This window comes from Jaculus jaculus, chromosome 13 (genome assembly GCF_020740685.1).
Source record: "Jaculus jaculus isolate mJacJac1 chromosome 13, mJacJac1.mat.Y.cur, whole genome shotgun sequence".
Classification (NCBI taxonomy): domain Eukaryota; kingdom Metazoa; phylum Chordata; class Mammalia; order Rodentia; family Dipodidae; genus Jaculus; species Jaculus jaculus.
In genome coordinates, this window is record NC_059114.1 from 22,835,235 (window position 1) to 22,851,652 (window position 16,418).

At 52.6% G+C, this 16,418-nt stretch overlaps 1 protein-coding gene across 1 annotated transcript in view; it reads left to right on the forward strand.

Annotated features, from left to right (window-relative positions):
* The first annotated feature begins 467 nt into the window (after positions 1–467).
* The window catches only part of Cux2 (cut like homeobox 2), a 275,735-nt gene continuing 259,784 nt past the window's right edge, over positions 468–16,418 (forward strand). Inside the window, exon 1 of the mRNA XM_045132651.1 lies at positions 468–530. Coding sequence (XP_044988586.1) covers positions 468–530 — 63 coding nt within the window. The remainder of the gene's footprint in view (positions 531–16,418) is intronic.

The following is a 16,418-nucleotide window of genomic DNA, read 5'->3' on the forward strand; positions in this document are numbered from 1 at the left end:
GCAAAAGGGAAAAGGGTGGGAAGAAAAAATTGCATTGCAAACTGTTAACTTTTTTTTTTTTTTTTAAGTATGCCACGCTGAGAGCCTTAGGGGGATGTGGGCAGGTGCAGGTGTGGGGGGAAGGGCAGCCCGTTCCCCCTCCCCACACCTTCCGCAGCCTCCTCTTCCCAAACTTCCCTTCGCATTGATCCGCACGTTACGTCAGTATTGATAAGTTTGAAAAAAAAAAAAAAAGAGAGAGAGAGAGAGAGAGAGAGAAAGAAAGGCAAAGTCAAGTGCAACCGCGCGGCGCAGCGACCCGGGGCCCGGCGGGGGAGGAGGGCGATGCGCGAGCGCCGCGCGGTCCGGGCGCCGGCGGCTGCAGCGGGGCAGGGCGCGCAGGGCCCGGGGCCGGGGGTCCAGCCCGGGTATTGGGAGCAGCCGGAGAGCCGACCCCACTGGGCGCGCGCCCGCCCGCCGCCCCCAAGATGGCGGCCGAGGGGGGACCGAAGCCCCGGCCGCGGCGGCGCCTGGACCCGCGGCGGCTGCAGGTGAGTGCGCGGCGGGGCGCGGGCGCCGCGCGCGGGGCCCGGGGAGGGCGCGGGCGGCGGGGCGCGCGGGGGGCCGGGCCGGGCCGGCCGCGCCGCTGCTCTTTGTTCGCTTCTCGCCATCGATCGGCCGCCGGGACGCGCCGGAGCCCGAGCCCGAGCCTGAGCGCGGAAGGAGCCGCGGAGCCGAGCGGCCCCCCGCGCCCTGCGCGCCGCGCAACTTGGAGGCGCCGGGGAAGGTGGAAGGAAGGAAGGAAAGAAGGAAGGATCGGTCCGGGGCTCGTCGGCCGCCGTGCTCTCCCGGGTTCGTCTCTGCTTCTTCTTGCTTCTCCCTCCTCCGTGGCCGGCTCGAGTTCTCCTCGAGTCCTTCCCCAAGCCCGCCGCCCGGGCGCGCGCAACTTTGCGCACCTGCCCGCGGGAACCCTGGCAGCGAGCGGGGAACGGGGCTCCGGACCCCCGGAACTTTTCCAGCCCAGTGTCCCCCTACTCCTTCCCCTGGGCGATTCCATCCTCAGCTCTGGCACTGTCCTCCCCATTCCTTCTGCCCGGGTTCCGGGGCTCACCGGGTTGAGGGGGGTTGTTCGGTGCCCCGGGTTGGGGGTGATCACAGTGTACCTCGCACTGGAGATACAACTCCAGCCTCTGATTTTTTTCCTAGGGTGTCCAGGATGCGCCTCATGGGTTCCCCCCGCACCCCCAAATCCCCGCAGTCTTGCAAAGTCGTGGCAGGGGCGGGGGGAAACGGCGCGGATAACTGCGCGGTGAGCGCGTCCTGCCTTGGCTGTGACATTCGCATTATACGTGACAGTATGTCTGGAGATGAAAAGGGATCCACTTAAAGAAAAAAACAATTTTAAAATCTGTTCGCAGATCTCATTAAGTTTCTTCTCATAAGTGATCCCAGCTCTTCTCGTTCCTAGCCCCCCCAACTCCTCGCGCCCTTCCTCCCCCCAAAGCCATTGAGCCGGAGAGAAAATCGGGGCACTCAGGCATGTAGTTAATAACTGCGAGAGCCTTGCAATTCCAGGTCCTCGCTCCAGTTGAGGCTACACAATTTGGTGGCCGCCTGAGATGGGCAGGGCTGTGAGCTGTGCTTGCCCATTTAAACGATGCTAAAGTGGCCTTTGGGGGGGAGGGGAGAGGGAGAGAGAGACAGAGAGGGTGAGAGAGAGAGAGAGAGTGAGTTGGGCAGCCACATTGGGCTTGGCACCAAGGCCAATGGTAATCGTATTCCCTGCTAATGTTTGTAAATGAGACCCGGGCATGGCTCGGGGACAGCGTCTTTATTTATGATTGATGTTCTGTAACATAAACAATGACAAGAACGTGGCAGACGAGAGGAGAGCGAGCAGAAGGGCTGGCGAAAGCCCTTTGCTGGGTCCTATTGTTATTCTGAGCTGGAGAAAAATTTCCGCGGTGAGATTTACAGCGCTGGTATTTGCTCCAGGTCGGCTGGAATGTCAGTTAACACAATTTTCATTAGATAACTCCGTTTCCATCTGGGGAGCCCGAGGTTGGGCTGTGCACGGTGGGGTTGGAGGAGAGGCCGGGGCCCTGTGCTGAGGGCTGGGCGGGGCTCCCAGGGGGGCTGATTTCTGAGCTTGGTAGGGGAGACTTGAAGCTCCCCCTGTTTATTCTTGGTGGGGAGTCTTTTGTGGAGCAGTGGAGGTCACCCCAGCCTTGGTTCCAGCTGACTCCCCAGGGTCTGGGAGCCTTTTGTTAAGATTTTAGTACACACTGAGATGGAAAAGCAGATTTGAGTTGGAAATCAAATTGTGTGTGTGTTGGGGGGGTGTCATTGGGCCTGCCTAGGTGACAGGGACACTGAGCACCCGGACCTCTTCCCCCTCAGGGCAGTGCATGGGGGGGGGTGGCTCATTAAAACAATGGCTGTGTGTCTGGCCCAAACCACCAAGGCTCCTGAGGAAGGGGGGGCTCATTTGCATCGATATTAAGAGGGGGCCATCCCCCAGGGAGTTTGAAAGGCTGCACACTTCTAGAGCCCAGAGAAATGAACGTGGCAGCCACCGCCTGCAGACAGTCAGGCCTCAACCAGCACATCTGCCTGTTTCCTGCCCCCTCCCAGATTCTGCTGCTGTGGCCCCCTGCCCACCAGGGACAGCTCCCAGGCCTCACCCAACCTCAGGGCATTTCTCAGCACCATGCCAGCAAATCCTCCTCCACACCTGCGTCCTCATTTTCCCTTCTAGGGACATCACCGAAAGGAAAACTTCTGCCACTTGCTCTGAGCTGTATGTAGGTAAGGGCCTTAGGTCCCCAGCCTACATCCTGTGCTGGCCCACAGCTTTAGGCCGGTGGCCTTGGGAGAGGCATGTGGCTGGCATTCTCAGTTGTTCAGGTTGGATGCTTTCTTTACAGCCTCCTTGCGGAGCCTTCAAGTGGCTCAGCCAGTCAAGGTGGTTCCACATCCCCAGGCTGGGCCACACTGCTGATGCCACCCCACCTAGGCAAGAAAGGTGACCTTGTGCTAGCCCAGGCTGCAACCTTTTGGAAGTATATATATTTCAAATATGGAAGCTGTCCAGTTAGTCATTATTCTTTCAGCCCCGTCTCAGAGCACAGCAGGCCAATTCGGTAGATAGAAGTCAGTCAACAACCTTGGGGACTTTTAAGGACTGATGCAAAAGCTTATCTGACATGTGGACCCCACTTTAGCACCTCTGAACTGCCTCCCTCCTTCTCTTCTCCTCCACCCCTCTGCTTCAAGCAGCTCAGGAAACGAGAAGAAATAAAATCCCATCTGAAGCTAATGCTGGGCATATTTCATTTGGTTATAAGATGGCTTTATGGTGAACATTACTAATGCAGGTTTTTTTATGGCTTTTCTGTGTATTATCGTCATAACTGGATTCATGCCTTTATGATTTCTCTTTCTGCTTTCCTCTGTCACTCTGCCACCCCCTCTTTTTATGATGTTCTGGGTCCAGGGCCCCTAGGCCATTTTTTCCTCCCCTCTTAAGAGGGTGGCTTAGGCTAACCAGAGTAGGGGCATCCAGTTCAAATGAGGGTGAATGCCATCTGTGCATGACTGTGTTTCTGGAGATGGGAAGAGGTGGCTGGGGGCACCTCACAGGGGACTTTGGCTGGAAAAGGCCAGTTATACTTGAGGGATTTGTAATGAGGGTGACCCTCAGGATGAGCCGGAAAGGCCAGGTTTCTATGAGGAGATTTCAGACACATTCAGGATGGTGCGATCTCTTGGAGCACAGAGGGAGGATGGTGCTTTGTGGCATGTTTTTCCCTCAGCTTAAAGTTTAGAAAAGAGCGTGGATGTGATTAAAATATTATAACCTTATGATATTCTGAAGTGCATAAATTTTACATATCAGCCACAGAGAGGGGAAGACATCCATTAGAGCCAGTGACAGCTTGACTTATCTAAATGTGCTATCATTTAACAATGTGTCAAAATTCTCCTTTGTACAGATGACAGCGGTAAATAAGCTATCCGTCCTGTTGGCAGAATCCTAACTTTGGAAACTTTGTGAGAATACAATTGATGCTGGGTGGAAAGGGCTTGGCATGGCCTGGGTCTAGGTGAGGACCAGAGGAGAGACAGGGAGAAGAGGGATGTGGGATGAAGAGAACCTTCCAGAAGGAGGTTAGGATTAAGATCCAGACCGCTAGATACTCTTACAAGTCCAGTCTTGTGGGGACTTGCTCTGTGACCGTTTCCTGCAGGGGAGCTGGAAACAGGTATTTGACATGTATTTAAGTTAAGGATCCGAACCGTCCTGTCTGGGCATTCCCCCAGTTCTGGTACCTTTTGCTGTCTAATGGTGGGCACCCTCTTGGTTGCTAAGAGCAAACAACTCCTTGGGTTCCGATCTGGCTCTTGGGGGTTGGGAGGGTCTTGGGATTTTTCTCACTAGGTGTCCGCCGCAGGAGGTGGAGTCAGGGCTGCGTCAGGGTATCAGTGGGTTGTCTCAGGTTTGCCGGGCTCTTGGTATGACAGGGCCAGTGGCATGGCATGCATGGCGTTCCTCATGGGCCTTTTTCCTTCCTCTATCTTTTTCTTCCTTTTTTTTTTTTTTTTCCTTTTAACTTGCCTGTTAAAAAGAGGATTCTATCTTCAAACTTGACATTCTGCCGAGTTAACCTTTCTTCCGGCAGATGGGATTTCACACGTGAGCACCTTGGCTGGTCTAAATTTGGACCTTTTTTGATGGCAGACCCAGGCTGCCTGGAAACTGTGGGGTTTTGTGCCATTTTCTTCAGGGGCTGAAATGCCAGCCACTTCATAGTCATTCCATCCTCAGGCTCTCCTGGCGCAGGTAATGCACGGGAATGAGGCAGTGACCTACTCACCTTGTGTTTTTTCTCCCCGTTGTGTTTTTTTTTTTTTTGTTTGTTTGTTTTTTTTGAGACAAGGGCTGGCTGTGTAGCCCAGGCTGGTCTTAAACTTGAGTACTTCCTGCCTCAGTCTCCCCAGTTCTGAGATTCCAGATGTAGGACCCTGCTCTGAGCCCAACTTTGGTCCTGGCATTGGGAGCCGAGTCTTTCTGAGCTGGTGGGGGAGGTGTCCTGCATGCTCCCAGTGTGCTGATCCCGATGCTCAGGTGACGAGGAAGGGTGACGGTGTACTTTCTGGACCAGTGTTGTTGTGTTCTAATGGCCTAACCCTGGACTCAACCCCACCGTGGTTGGCAGTGGAAGCAGTCATGGGGGTGGGGCGGCTGTTGGCCTTTTAAGCATTTTTTTTTTTTTGTATAAAATCATTAGGGTGGAATGAATTGTTTGCTAAGTGTCCATGAGCCCTTGGCAATGACTATTTGCAGTATTTGGTAGAATGTGGACAATATTCTTCTATTATGCATCTATTAAAATTCTAGTCCCCAGCTGGACAGATGGTTTAGTGGTTAAGGCACTTGCCTGAGAAACCTAAGGATCCAGATTCAGTTCTCTGGAACCCACATGAGCCAGATGCACAAGGTGGTGCATGTGTCTGGAGTTCATTTGCAATGGCTGGAGGCCACTCTACCTGCCTCTTTCTCTGTCTCTCAAAAAAAAAAAAAAAATCTAAAGAAAAAATTTTAGTTCCTTCCCTCCTATGAATCCCATGTATCCTGCCTCCTTCATCTCTTTCCCTGGTTCACTTTGTTCCAGCTCCAGGACATTTGTCCCTCCATCATATGGAACCTGTCCCTCCCCAGGGCCTTGCGACTTGCAGTTCCCTCTGCCTAAGACTCTTTTCTCCACTCATCCAATCTCAGAAGTCAAGATCACTCAGCCCTCCAGAAGTTTAAAGAAGTTTCCACAACTCTTTTCCTCTTTTCTAAAATACTGTATTTATTTGCAAGGTAGTGGGAGAGAGACAGAGAAGAGAAGAGGAGAAGAGAGGAGAGGAGGGGAGAAGAAGAGAAACAGTAGAGGAGAGGAGAGAATAGGCATACCAGTGTCTCTTGCCTCTGAAAAAGAACTCCAGATGCATGTACCATTTTGTGCATTTTAGTTTACATTAATTCTGGGGAAAATCGAATCCAGGACATCATACTTTACAAGCAAGTGCCCTTAATGGCCGAGCCATCTCTCCAGCCCCCTTTTCCTCTTTTAATATGCAAATATATACCCAGGGTCTCTAAGGACATTGCAGTTTGACCTCAGGACTTTCTAGGCAATGGTGACTTGCCATCCAATGTGACCACTTGCTTGCATTTGGGCTTTGTGGGCCTTACCTGTTCTGGCGTTCCACCCAGCCTCTGTAACTGGACTGCAGATGTACACACCACTTTGTGCTTCTGGTTTTATGTGGATACTGGGGTTGTTTGGCTTTGCAGGCAAGTGCCTTAACTTCGGAGCCGTCTCTCCAGCCTGAGCCCCACTTCTCTCTTGATGGGACTATAGTTGTCTCCTCCTTCAGGTCGTTTGGACATGGTGGTGCCCAGCACACAGTTAGTGCTTTATAAGTGCCTCACTCCTGTCACGGATGGTTTTAGAGGGCAGACAGCAGTGACTGGAACTTGCCAATGTTGTAGCTGATACCAGAGCTTTCTGGGCAGCCGTTGGTCCCTCTCATCTTACCCTGGGGTTTTCAGTTTTCACATGTTTCTAGTGTCATACGTGATGCCCTGTGCTTTGGGAATACTGAGTGCAGAGGTTGTAGATGGGGAGCCCATGTTTGGCCTTCAAATGTTTCCAGCTGTCTGTCTGTCTGGGTGCATGCAGATTGGAGATCATTCTTGTGAAAGCTATTGGTATTTAGGCATTCCAGATGCATAGAGTCTCTTCCCCACCACGGAAGCAGGTCAGTTGGGAAGCGGGGGGAGGTCCATGCTGAGGGAACAGCCAGCGCTGAGGCGGCTCCAGGAATCCCTGGGGGTCAAGTTCACTGGCTGTCAAGGTCATCCACATCCAGGTTGCTAGCGGTGCCTCCTGCGGGGTGAGGCTGTGGTTCCAGGAGCAGCAAGAGACCCTGACAGTCCAATGGAGAGAGGTGGTCGTGGGTATGGTGCCCAGTAGGTGGTTGCTCCCAGGTTTGGATTGGGGCAGCCTGCTCATCCCCTACCTCACCCCCACCCGGCCTGTGCCATCCTTCAGCCAAGCCAAACTGTACTTCCCAGACACTCAGTTGTCATTAAAAAGGCAGACAGAGCAAAATCAATCCCCTGGGCTCTCTGGCCTGAGCTGGGCGTCTGCCTGAGGTGCCCGGAGGATGTCTCCCGCCGCCGCCGCCACCACCACCACCGCCGTCGTCAGTCAAACTGGACAGCGCCAGTCGCTCCCTGGGAGCCAGTATGCTTGATCTGCGTGTCCAGCCGGCTGTATGGGTGTGGGTGCTGCGGCTAGGGAGACCACAGGGGTCACCGGGGCCATCCAGGCTGGGCAGACCCCCATGAAGAAGTGGTCACTTGGAAACATGCTTCTACGAACACCTGCCCAGAGTGTGTGTCATCCCTTGTGAGCACCCGTGGGTCCCAGTATCTGCGGAGCGTGGTGGGGGCTGCTTTCCCAGCCCAGAGGCGTGTAGTGTAGATTTGAGCCAGGCAGCCAGGACTCAAGGCCCAGGCCCACTACTTAGCAGCTGTGCAACCTGAGGGAGTTACTTAACCTCTCTGAGCCTTGGTTTTCTCACATGGGAAACGTGGAGAACAGTGGAGATAGAGTCGATGGACTGAGGTGCCGGAGGCCAGCACACAGCACCACCGCATGTTCAAGTGAATGCCGTGGGCTTTACTCTTCACATGTGTTTACACTCACCGGCACTAACAATGACAGTTAATAATGTCATAAATGACAATAACTGTACCGGCGTAATTAAGACAACTACATGGTGGAGATAGCAGACAAGTCTAATAGGAAAGTATCAACAGGCGAGGCTGGGTGGCAGCTCGCTTTGAGCCCACAGACAGCAGCGGGGAAGGAAGACGTGTGTTCCTGGAGGCTGAGTGTGTTTTCAGACCTGCAGACGTATTCTGACACAATGACATAAAGTTAGCTGTGAGCCTGGCTTCCTGGACCTGTCACTGTGCAGCAGAGATCTCAAGGCTGAAGGAAAGGGACAGAGCAAAAGAGGGCGTGGCGTGGTGTGTGCAGAGGTCCTGAGGTGCAGAGAACGGTGCATACCTGGAACTGGAGGCGGTGGGCTCCCAGGCTCCATGGCTCTTCTCACTCTCTGAGGATTCCTTTTTGTTTTGTTTTGTTTCTCGAGGTAGGGCCTCACTCTAGCCCAGGCTGACCTGAAATTCACTATGTAGTCTCAGGGTGGCCTCGAACTCACGGCGATCCTCCCACCTCTGCCTACCAAGTGCTGGGATTAAAGGCGTGCGCCACCACGCCCAGCCCTACTTTGTAAACTGTCACATACCACACAAGCCATGGACATCAGTTATATTTTAGTTTATTTATTTATTTTTACCATGAAGATCTTTACTAAATGAACAACAATGGAGGTTATTGAAAGCTATATCTGGGTGAAAAGGACTGTCACAAACTCACTTTCAAATTATAGAATCACATGTTTCAGAGGATAGTTCTTTTTAATTTTTTATTATTATTAGTTATGCACACAGTGTGTATACATGTTGGTACCCTCATTAGCCTCCTCCCTTCCTCTCCCCTGTCAGGGACCCTTGTCACTGGGGAATGTGGGTCCGTGCATTGTGGGGTTGGCCATCAGTTATGGGTAAGAGGCAATGTCTCTGTGCATAATGACCCACCATGTGGCTTTAATAATCTTTCCACCCCCTCTTCCGCAAATTTTCCTGAGCTATGTTGGGTTTGTTTAGGTCTACTTCCATGATGAGGTCTTGGGAGCCTCTGTGTCTCTGGATCTCTGGTTTGGCAAGAGTTGAGTGTTCTCTGTGTCTATCTTCTTCACCCTTGTGCTGGTACCAGGTTCACCAAGAAAGCAGCACTCTTGCTCATTTTCCCCAATTACTTTTGGTTTTAGCTGGGGCTCTGGTGAGGTGTGATGGGCTGATTCTCTTCTCAGGATCCGCGTCCATCTTTCCTTCCCTGGGAGATGTGGCACAGTTAGGCAGACAGCATCTTGACTGGAAGACCTTTTTTTTTTTTTTTTTTTTTTTTTTTGAAGTAGGGACTTGATTTAGACCAGGCTGGCCTGGAATTCACTATGTAGTCTCAGACTGCCCTTGAACTCAAACCAGTCCTCCTACCTCTGCCTCCCAAGTGCTGGGATTAAAGGTGTGCACCACCACACCCAACTCAATTTTCTTTTTTAACTAGATGGCCCAATTGCTGGTTTGTTGGCAAATGGTTTTCCCTGCCTCCATCCCTCCTTCCTTCTTTCTTTAAAAATATTATTCATTTATTTACAAGTAGAGAGAGATAGAGAAAAGAGAGAGAATGGGCACTCCAGGGCCTTCCTGCCACTGCAAATGAACTCCAGATGCATGCGCTACCTAGTACACCTAGCTTTACATGGATACTAGGGAATCGAACCTGGGTCGTAGGCTTTGCAGGCAAGCACCTTAACCTCCGAGCCATCTCTCCAGCCTACTGCCTCCCCTTTCTATCTCATGATGTGCCTGGGATGCTGGGGTTCAAATCCCAGCTCTGCCTGTGTGTTCCTGAGTAACTTCCTTTCCTCTCCTGAGGCTTGAGGTTTGCCTGTGTGGAGGATGAGCATGTGATGCACTCCTGAGGGGCTGTGATTGGATGTTGGGAGCATACCTGTCTCAGCCCTGCATGGAGACGTAGGCCACAGCGGCCACAGGCATTCCGGGCCAGGCTCACTGCACTTCCTAGCCGTGCACCCACCTCCATGTGGGCTTCTGGGAGTCAGAAGTCATGAGAATGTCATCTGGTTGCAGCTCCCAGTGCCTCAGAGCACACTGCTGAATTCTCTGTCACATCCTGTCGCTGCCAGCATTACTCGGTCCACAGGCCTTGTGTGATTCGCTCTCCCTCTACTTTCTCCCCCCCCCCCCCACCACTCTTGGAGGTCACTCAACTCCGACCCTAGAATTGGGGCCTGGGCCTCAGGCTTGTAGTAAGCAGGTCTATCTTTAGCTCTGTGAGCCTCGCTTTAGAAACTGGTGACCCCAATTTCAGCCCAGGTGATGGACCCCCTCCCCTCCTAATTAACACAGCCATGAAGAATTGCCGGTGGCTGTGGGTCACAAGCAGTTTGCTGGGCCTCGTCATCGAGAGCTCAAAGCAGTCTGATGGACAGCTGTCTTAGGGACATGGGATAGCCTGGTAGTATTTTTCCAATCAGATAACAAGCTCGTCCCATGGCTGGGATATGGGCGCTGTGAACAGCTCATCAGGTGTCAGAGAAGGGAAGGGGGTCTGGGAACAGTGACCTAGGCTAGGGACTCTTCTCAGCATCCTCCAGACCCCTACCTTATGAGGGTATCCAGGTTTAGAGCCATCTTCCTCCTTCTGAGGCTGCCCTGGGCTCAGCTCTTCTGTCTAAACTTCTGCTTCCCCACCTGTGGGGATGGCCGCCCATTCATCACCTCAGCTCACGCTGCAGCCCCTCCTGGGTCAGGTGCTGGGGTGCAGGCAGGGGGCATGGCTGGCCAAGGCTCTGCCTCTAAGGTGTTGTCCATGATGTCACGTTTGTAAGAAAAAGTGGGGACCTCTCCCTAGCTTTCAGTACATCACCAACAGGTTGTTCATCATTGCTCTTAGCAGCTTTTATTGTCCTACAATGTAAGACCATTCCTGTAGGGTTTCAGTTATCCTCGGTGACACCCCTGCTGTGACCTGGACTCGATGCTTTGTCAGAGAGGCTGTGGTAAGACCCTGCACCTCAGTTTCCTCAAAATGGGAATTTGATCCAGCCTCACCCTCAGCCATGGCCGAGAACACGCTTACTCCCCCGGCAGCCACAGTGGCTGACACCGCCTCTGTCATTGCTGTCACCATTACTGCCACTGCCAGTCACTCCTGCCTCTCTGGTCAGTTCAGGGATGCCAGGCCTGGGTGAAGCCTTCATATACATGACAGGCTAGCTGTTCTGCTGTCAGAAAAAAAGAAAGTCACCCGGGCTTCAGCCAAGCCCAGGCAACTCCTCCCACAGCCCATTGACAGACAACCAGGGCCTCCTTGCCAGGCCTACTGAGAGCTGGCAGCCAGCAGTCAGATAGACAGGACTCTCTTGGCCTCTGGAGGTCAGAGCATGCTCTTGGGAAGGCTTGTCCAGTCTAGATGCTCTTGTGTCTTTAAAAAAAAAAGTGTGTGTATGTGCGTGCATATGAGTGTGTGTGCATGTGTGTGTGCGCATGTGTGTGTGCATGCATGTGTGTATTTGCATGTGGAGACCAGAGAAGAACCTTGGATGTCATCTTCAGGGATACCATCCACCTCCTTAGATATAGGGTTTCTCACTGGCCTGGAGTTCACTAGTCAGGCCGGATGGGCTGGATAACATACTTCAGGGATCTGCCTCTACCTACTTACCCAGGGCTGGGGTTAAAAGCACACGCCGCCACCACGCCCATTCTGGGAATCGAACTCACCCTCGCACGGTGAGCACTTTGCCTGCTGAGCGGCCATCTCCCCAGGTCCTCTTTTCTTTTCCTTTTAAGGGCTTTTTGAAGTAACCCATCACTGAGAACGCCTGGAGGCCATCTGGGCCCCCAACCTGAGTACCTTGGGCATCCCTTATCAGCGACCCCAGGACATTCCCTTGTGTAGATGGGCAGCCACCCACCCACCTGCCTGCTGGTGCCAAGGCTGTGTGGCGCCCCTGTCGTCGGACCCACGTTCCGCAAGATGGAACTCCCAGCCTGGGCTGATAATAAGAAGCTATTGATCGCCGCTGTGGTCATTATCAAGATTTATTCAGTCAATATGGCCTCCCCGCTCAATAAATCGTGTCGTTGATAAAGAAGGAAGGAGATAGACTTGTAGGCTGTATTAAAAAAGTTTTTCAGTTTTTTTTTTAACAGCCAACTCCTGCCCCCACCCTTCCCAAGCTGCGTCCAGCAGGCCACTGTCCTTCTAGGCTCGGGTTTACCCCACATCCTTAACACTCATTGCTCCATTCTGTTGCTTAGCCCTGTGACCCTATATTGTACATGAGGAAACAGGTCCAGGGCGGTCCATCTGCTTGTCTATGTTGCTCAGGATTCTGTCCTAGACAGTCTGGATGGAGTCTTTGCTCAGAACCTGACAGCCACTCAGCAGACGACAAATATGTATCCAGTCGGTACCCTCTGGGCAAGCATCCCACCACGTGCTGGGTACCAAGGGGGCAAGCTAAACAAATGAGTGCATGGTGGCAGAAATGGACAGAAGAGAGGAAAGAAACAACTTGAGTGTCGAAATCAGGGCATCTGTTTTCTGGGGGCAGTTATGGAGGTCACCCTGAGTAGGTGACATTCAGGCTGTCAGACTTGAGCGATGACGAAAAAGGTGCTTCAGCAAAGTGCAGGTAGAAGAGAGCTCATAGCCACTGTGGTGGCTTGAATTAGGTGTCCCCCATGAACTCATGTGTTCTGACGGCTGGGTCCCTGGCTGATGGTCGTGTGGGAATTGGACCCTTCTGGAGGAGGTGTGTTGTTGGGGGCAGGCTCATGGCTTAAGGCCAGCTTGCCCCTTGCCAGTGTTTGGCACACTCTCCTGCTGCTGTTGGCCAGGAGGTGAAGTCCAGCCTCTGCTCATGTCATGGTTTCCCCTGCCATCATGGAGCATCCTTTCCAGTCTATAAGTCAAAATAAACCTTTCCCCCTCATCAGCTGCTTCTGGTTGGGTGCTTTGTGCCAGCGACACAAAGGTAACTACAACAGCTACCATAGTGGTCTGTGTGAAGGCCTTGAGGTGGGAACTTCCGTAGTATGGCTGGGGAGGGGTTGCAGGCAGGGAAGGAAGGAGGTGAGGTCAGTGGAGGAAGGTCCCCATGGTGCAGGCCCTTGGAGATCACAGTGGCGCATTGAGGATAACAGCATGGGGGGGGGGGTAGAAGTTACCATGGAGACCGGCATTTAGTCCCCAGCAGGATGGAGGCTGTTCCCACACACAGGTGGACCTGGTGTACAACTGGAGGCTGTTGGTAGCATGTAGGCAGTGGTTCAGCCAGGAGGCTGTGTCTCTGCACTGAGATAGAGTGGGTGCAGGGACTTTGGGGGGCTACAAAGGACTTTGAAAAGGGCCCTTTTGCCCCCGGCCACTGTGGATCTAGATTTGGTGTTCCCAGGAACTCTTGTCAAGAAGGACCATGGGAAGGTGAGGTGACCAAGATGCTATGCGTGGTGGGGCCCAGGCTACGTGAAGATGCCCAGTCCCTGGGGTTCATGTCTTGCTTTCATGTATGTCTAGCTGTGGGGCGGAAGGGGGGGAGCACATCTGCCTGGGGAATAGCAGAGGTCAGGACTGGAACAATGTGATCAAGAGACCCACTGAACCTTTAGTTATTGCTTAATCCATGAGCTCCCATGGATTAGAAGTCTTGCAGGGGCTTGATGATCATCTCCCATCCTTCCATCCCACCCACCCATCAATTCAGCTATCCACATCCATCCTTTCTACCCATCCACCTTCTCACCTGACCCCTCCATTTCTCACACACCCAGTGACAACCCCTTCCTCACGCACGGTTTTACCCGGCATCAACTCAGCCCACACTGAGAAGGCGAAGGTTGGCTGGGAGTGGTCCCTGTTCCAAAGAGCTGGATAAACTGGTGGGGGAGTCAACCTGTGGAGAAAGGACCCTGGGACAGTGTCATTAGCAAGGTCACCAAACTGAGGAGCTGGGGGAGGGAGAGCAAACCACTGGCACCATAGACCTAGAAAGGGGGTGGAGGAGATGCGTGATTCTCAGCCTTGCCTGGGTTCTGTGGGCAAGGTGGTCCCAGAGGTTAGTGTGCCTCCAAGGGGACCACAGAAGAGCTGTCCCCAGACTCCTGGGCCAAGCCTAGGAAGGACCAAGTTCGGTCCTGTAGAAGACAGACCCCATTAAAATACTTGAGAGAGACGTTCCTGAGTAGAATGTCCATGCCCCGGGAGATGGCGACGGCTGGTGTGCAGGCTGCCGCTCGGCCCGGTGCCTGGTTTGAACCTCACAATGCAGACTCGCGGCACTAACCGGCGTGGACTCAAATCCTGGCAGGAGTGGCCCCCTGGGCTGGTGGGCCACCTCTACTCTGCGTTGTCCCCCACAGGCTCATGAGCTTGTGTACTTTGTCCTGGGATGTGTTGGGGAAGGGGCCTCGCTGGGGGAAGTGGGTCTCTGATGTTGCAGGCCTGGAGACTTACAGCTCAGTTCTTTTGGTGCCGCCTGTACTTCCTGCTCCTCGGAGATGCGATGAGAGCATTCCATACCTCTGCCACAATGGGCTCTCTGCTGCCATGTCTTCCCTACCGCAGTAGACTGGACCCCCTCAAACCAGGAGCTAGAATAAACCCTCCCTCCTGGAAGTTGTTTCTAAGATTCGCTCAATGGGAAGAGAAAAAGAAGGAATGCAGCTGTGAGGAGGCTACACAGCAGGGCGTGTGCTGGGAAAACCCACGGGTTTGTTTGTTTGTTTATTTGTTTGTTTGTTTTGTTTCAAGATAGCAGGGCACCTAGTACAAGCCTGTAATCCCAGCACTCAGGAGGCTGAGGTAGGAGGATCACGGTGAGTTCAAGGGCAGTCTGGAGCTACAGAGTAAGTTCCAGGTGAGCCTGGGCTAGAGTGAGACCCTGCCAGAGAGAGAGAGAGAAAGAAAGAGAGAGAGAGAGAGAGTGGGGGGGAGGGAGGGAGGGAGGGAGGGAGGGAGGGAGGAGGAAGGAAGGAAGGAAGGAAGGAAGGAAGGAAGGAAGGAAGGAAGAAAGAAAAGAAAGAAAGGCTAAAGAGATGGTTTAGTGGTTAAGTGCTTGTCTGTGAAGCCTAACGACCCTGGTTCAAGGCTCGATTCCCCAGGACCCACGTTAGCCAGATGCACAAGGGGGCGCATGCATCTGGAGTTCGTTTGCAGTGGCTGGAGGCCCTGGCACACCCATTTTCTCTCTTTCTCTCTCTCTCTCTGCCTGTCTGTTGCTCTCAAATACATAAATAAAAATAAACAGAAAAAAAAGAGAAAGAAAGAAAGAAAAAGCAAGGCAGGGAAGCCTGCTTCCCTTCCTGCTCAGCCACCTTCTAGAACATCTGCTCACACTTTTTTAAAAAAAGAATATTATTTATTTATTTGAGGGGGGAGGCAGGTAAAGAATGGGCATGCCAGGGCCTCCAGCCACCACAAATGAACTCCAGACGCCTGTGCCACCTTGTGCATCCGCCTTACATGGGTCCTAGGGAATCGAACGTGGATCCTTTGGCTTTGCAGGCAAGCACCTTAACCACTAAGCCATTTCTCCAGCCCTGCTCACACTCTTCTCTCTGCTTTTCCCACCTGTCCTGAAGCTAATTCCACCGGGCACTCACTGGGCACTCCTGACCACATTCTCCTCATTCCCGCCCACTTCTTGGAACCACTTCCTTGCTGGCTTTTCACACAGTCCATTTTAAGTGTGGGTCTTGAATATGGTATTTAGGAGTCCCTGAGCTGCAGCACAGAGGACAGCCTCGGGGTGCTTATCCTTTCCTTCAACCTCCTCTCTCTCTCTTTTCATTTGTTTTTGAGGTAGGGTCTCACCGTAGCCCAGGTTGACCTGGCACTCACTTTGTAGTCCCAGCTAGCCCTGAACTCAGCCATCCTTCTACGTCTGCCTCCTGAGTGCTGGGATTCATGGCCTGTCTGAGACAGGGTCTCTCTTACTGTTTTGCCACTATGTGTGTGCCAGTCTAGCTAGCCCATGAGTTTCAGATTCTCCTGGCTTATGCCCGCATTGTCATAGTCACATTAGGACCACAGATCAATGCTCCACTTTGCATCTGGGTTGTTGGGGGAATCAAACTCGGACTGTCAGGCTTGCAAGCAGGTGCCTTTAACCACTGGGCAATCTTCCTAGACACTCAGCAGCTTTTTGCCATGGCTTTCAAACAAGCCACTGTATTGACACCTTTTATGAGACTGACATGCTACCTGCTAACGAGGCTCTTTGTTGACACCTGATTTTTTTTTTTTTAAGGCTGTGTCTCACTCTAGCCAAGGCTGGCCTGAAATTTATTATGCAGTGTCTGGGTGCCTCGAACTCACGGTGATCCTTTACCTCTGCCTCCTGAGGGCTGGGATTAAAGACGTTGCACCACCACGCTCAGCTTTCTTTCTTTCTTCTTCTTCTTCTTCTTTTTTTTTTTTTCAAACAGAGATTGAAGAGAGAGACAATGAGTGTGCCAGGGCCTCCTTGCTGCTGCAAATGAACTCCAAATGCATGTTCCACTTTGTGCATCTGGCTGTATGTGGGTACTAGGGAATTGAACCCAGGTCATTAGGCTTTGTAGGCAAGTACCTTAAACCAAAAAAAGAAAAAAAAAATTAAGTCAGGCTGGAGAGATGGCTTGGCAGTTAAGGAGTTTGCTTGCTGGGGAGGCGGAGACA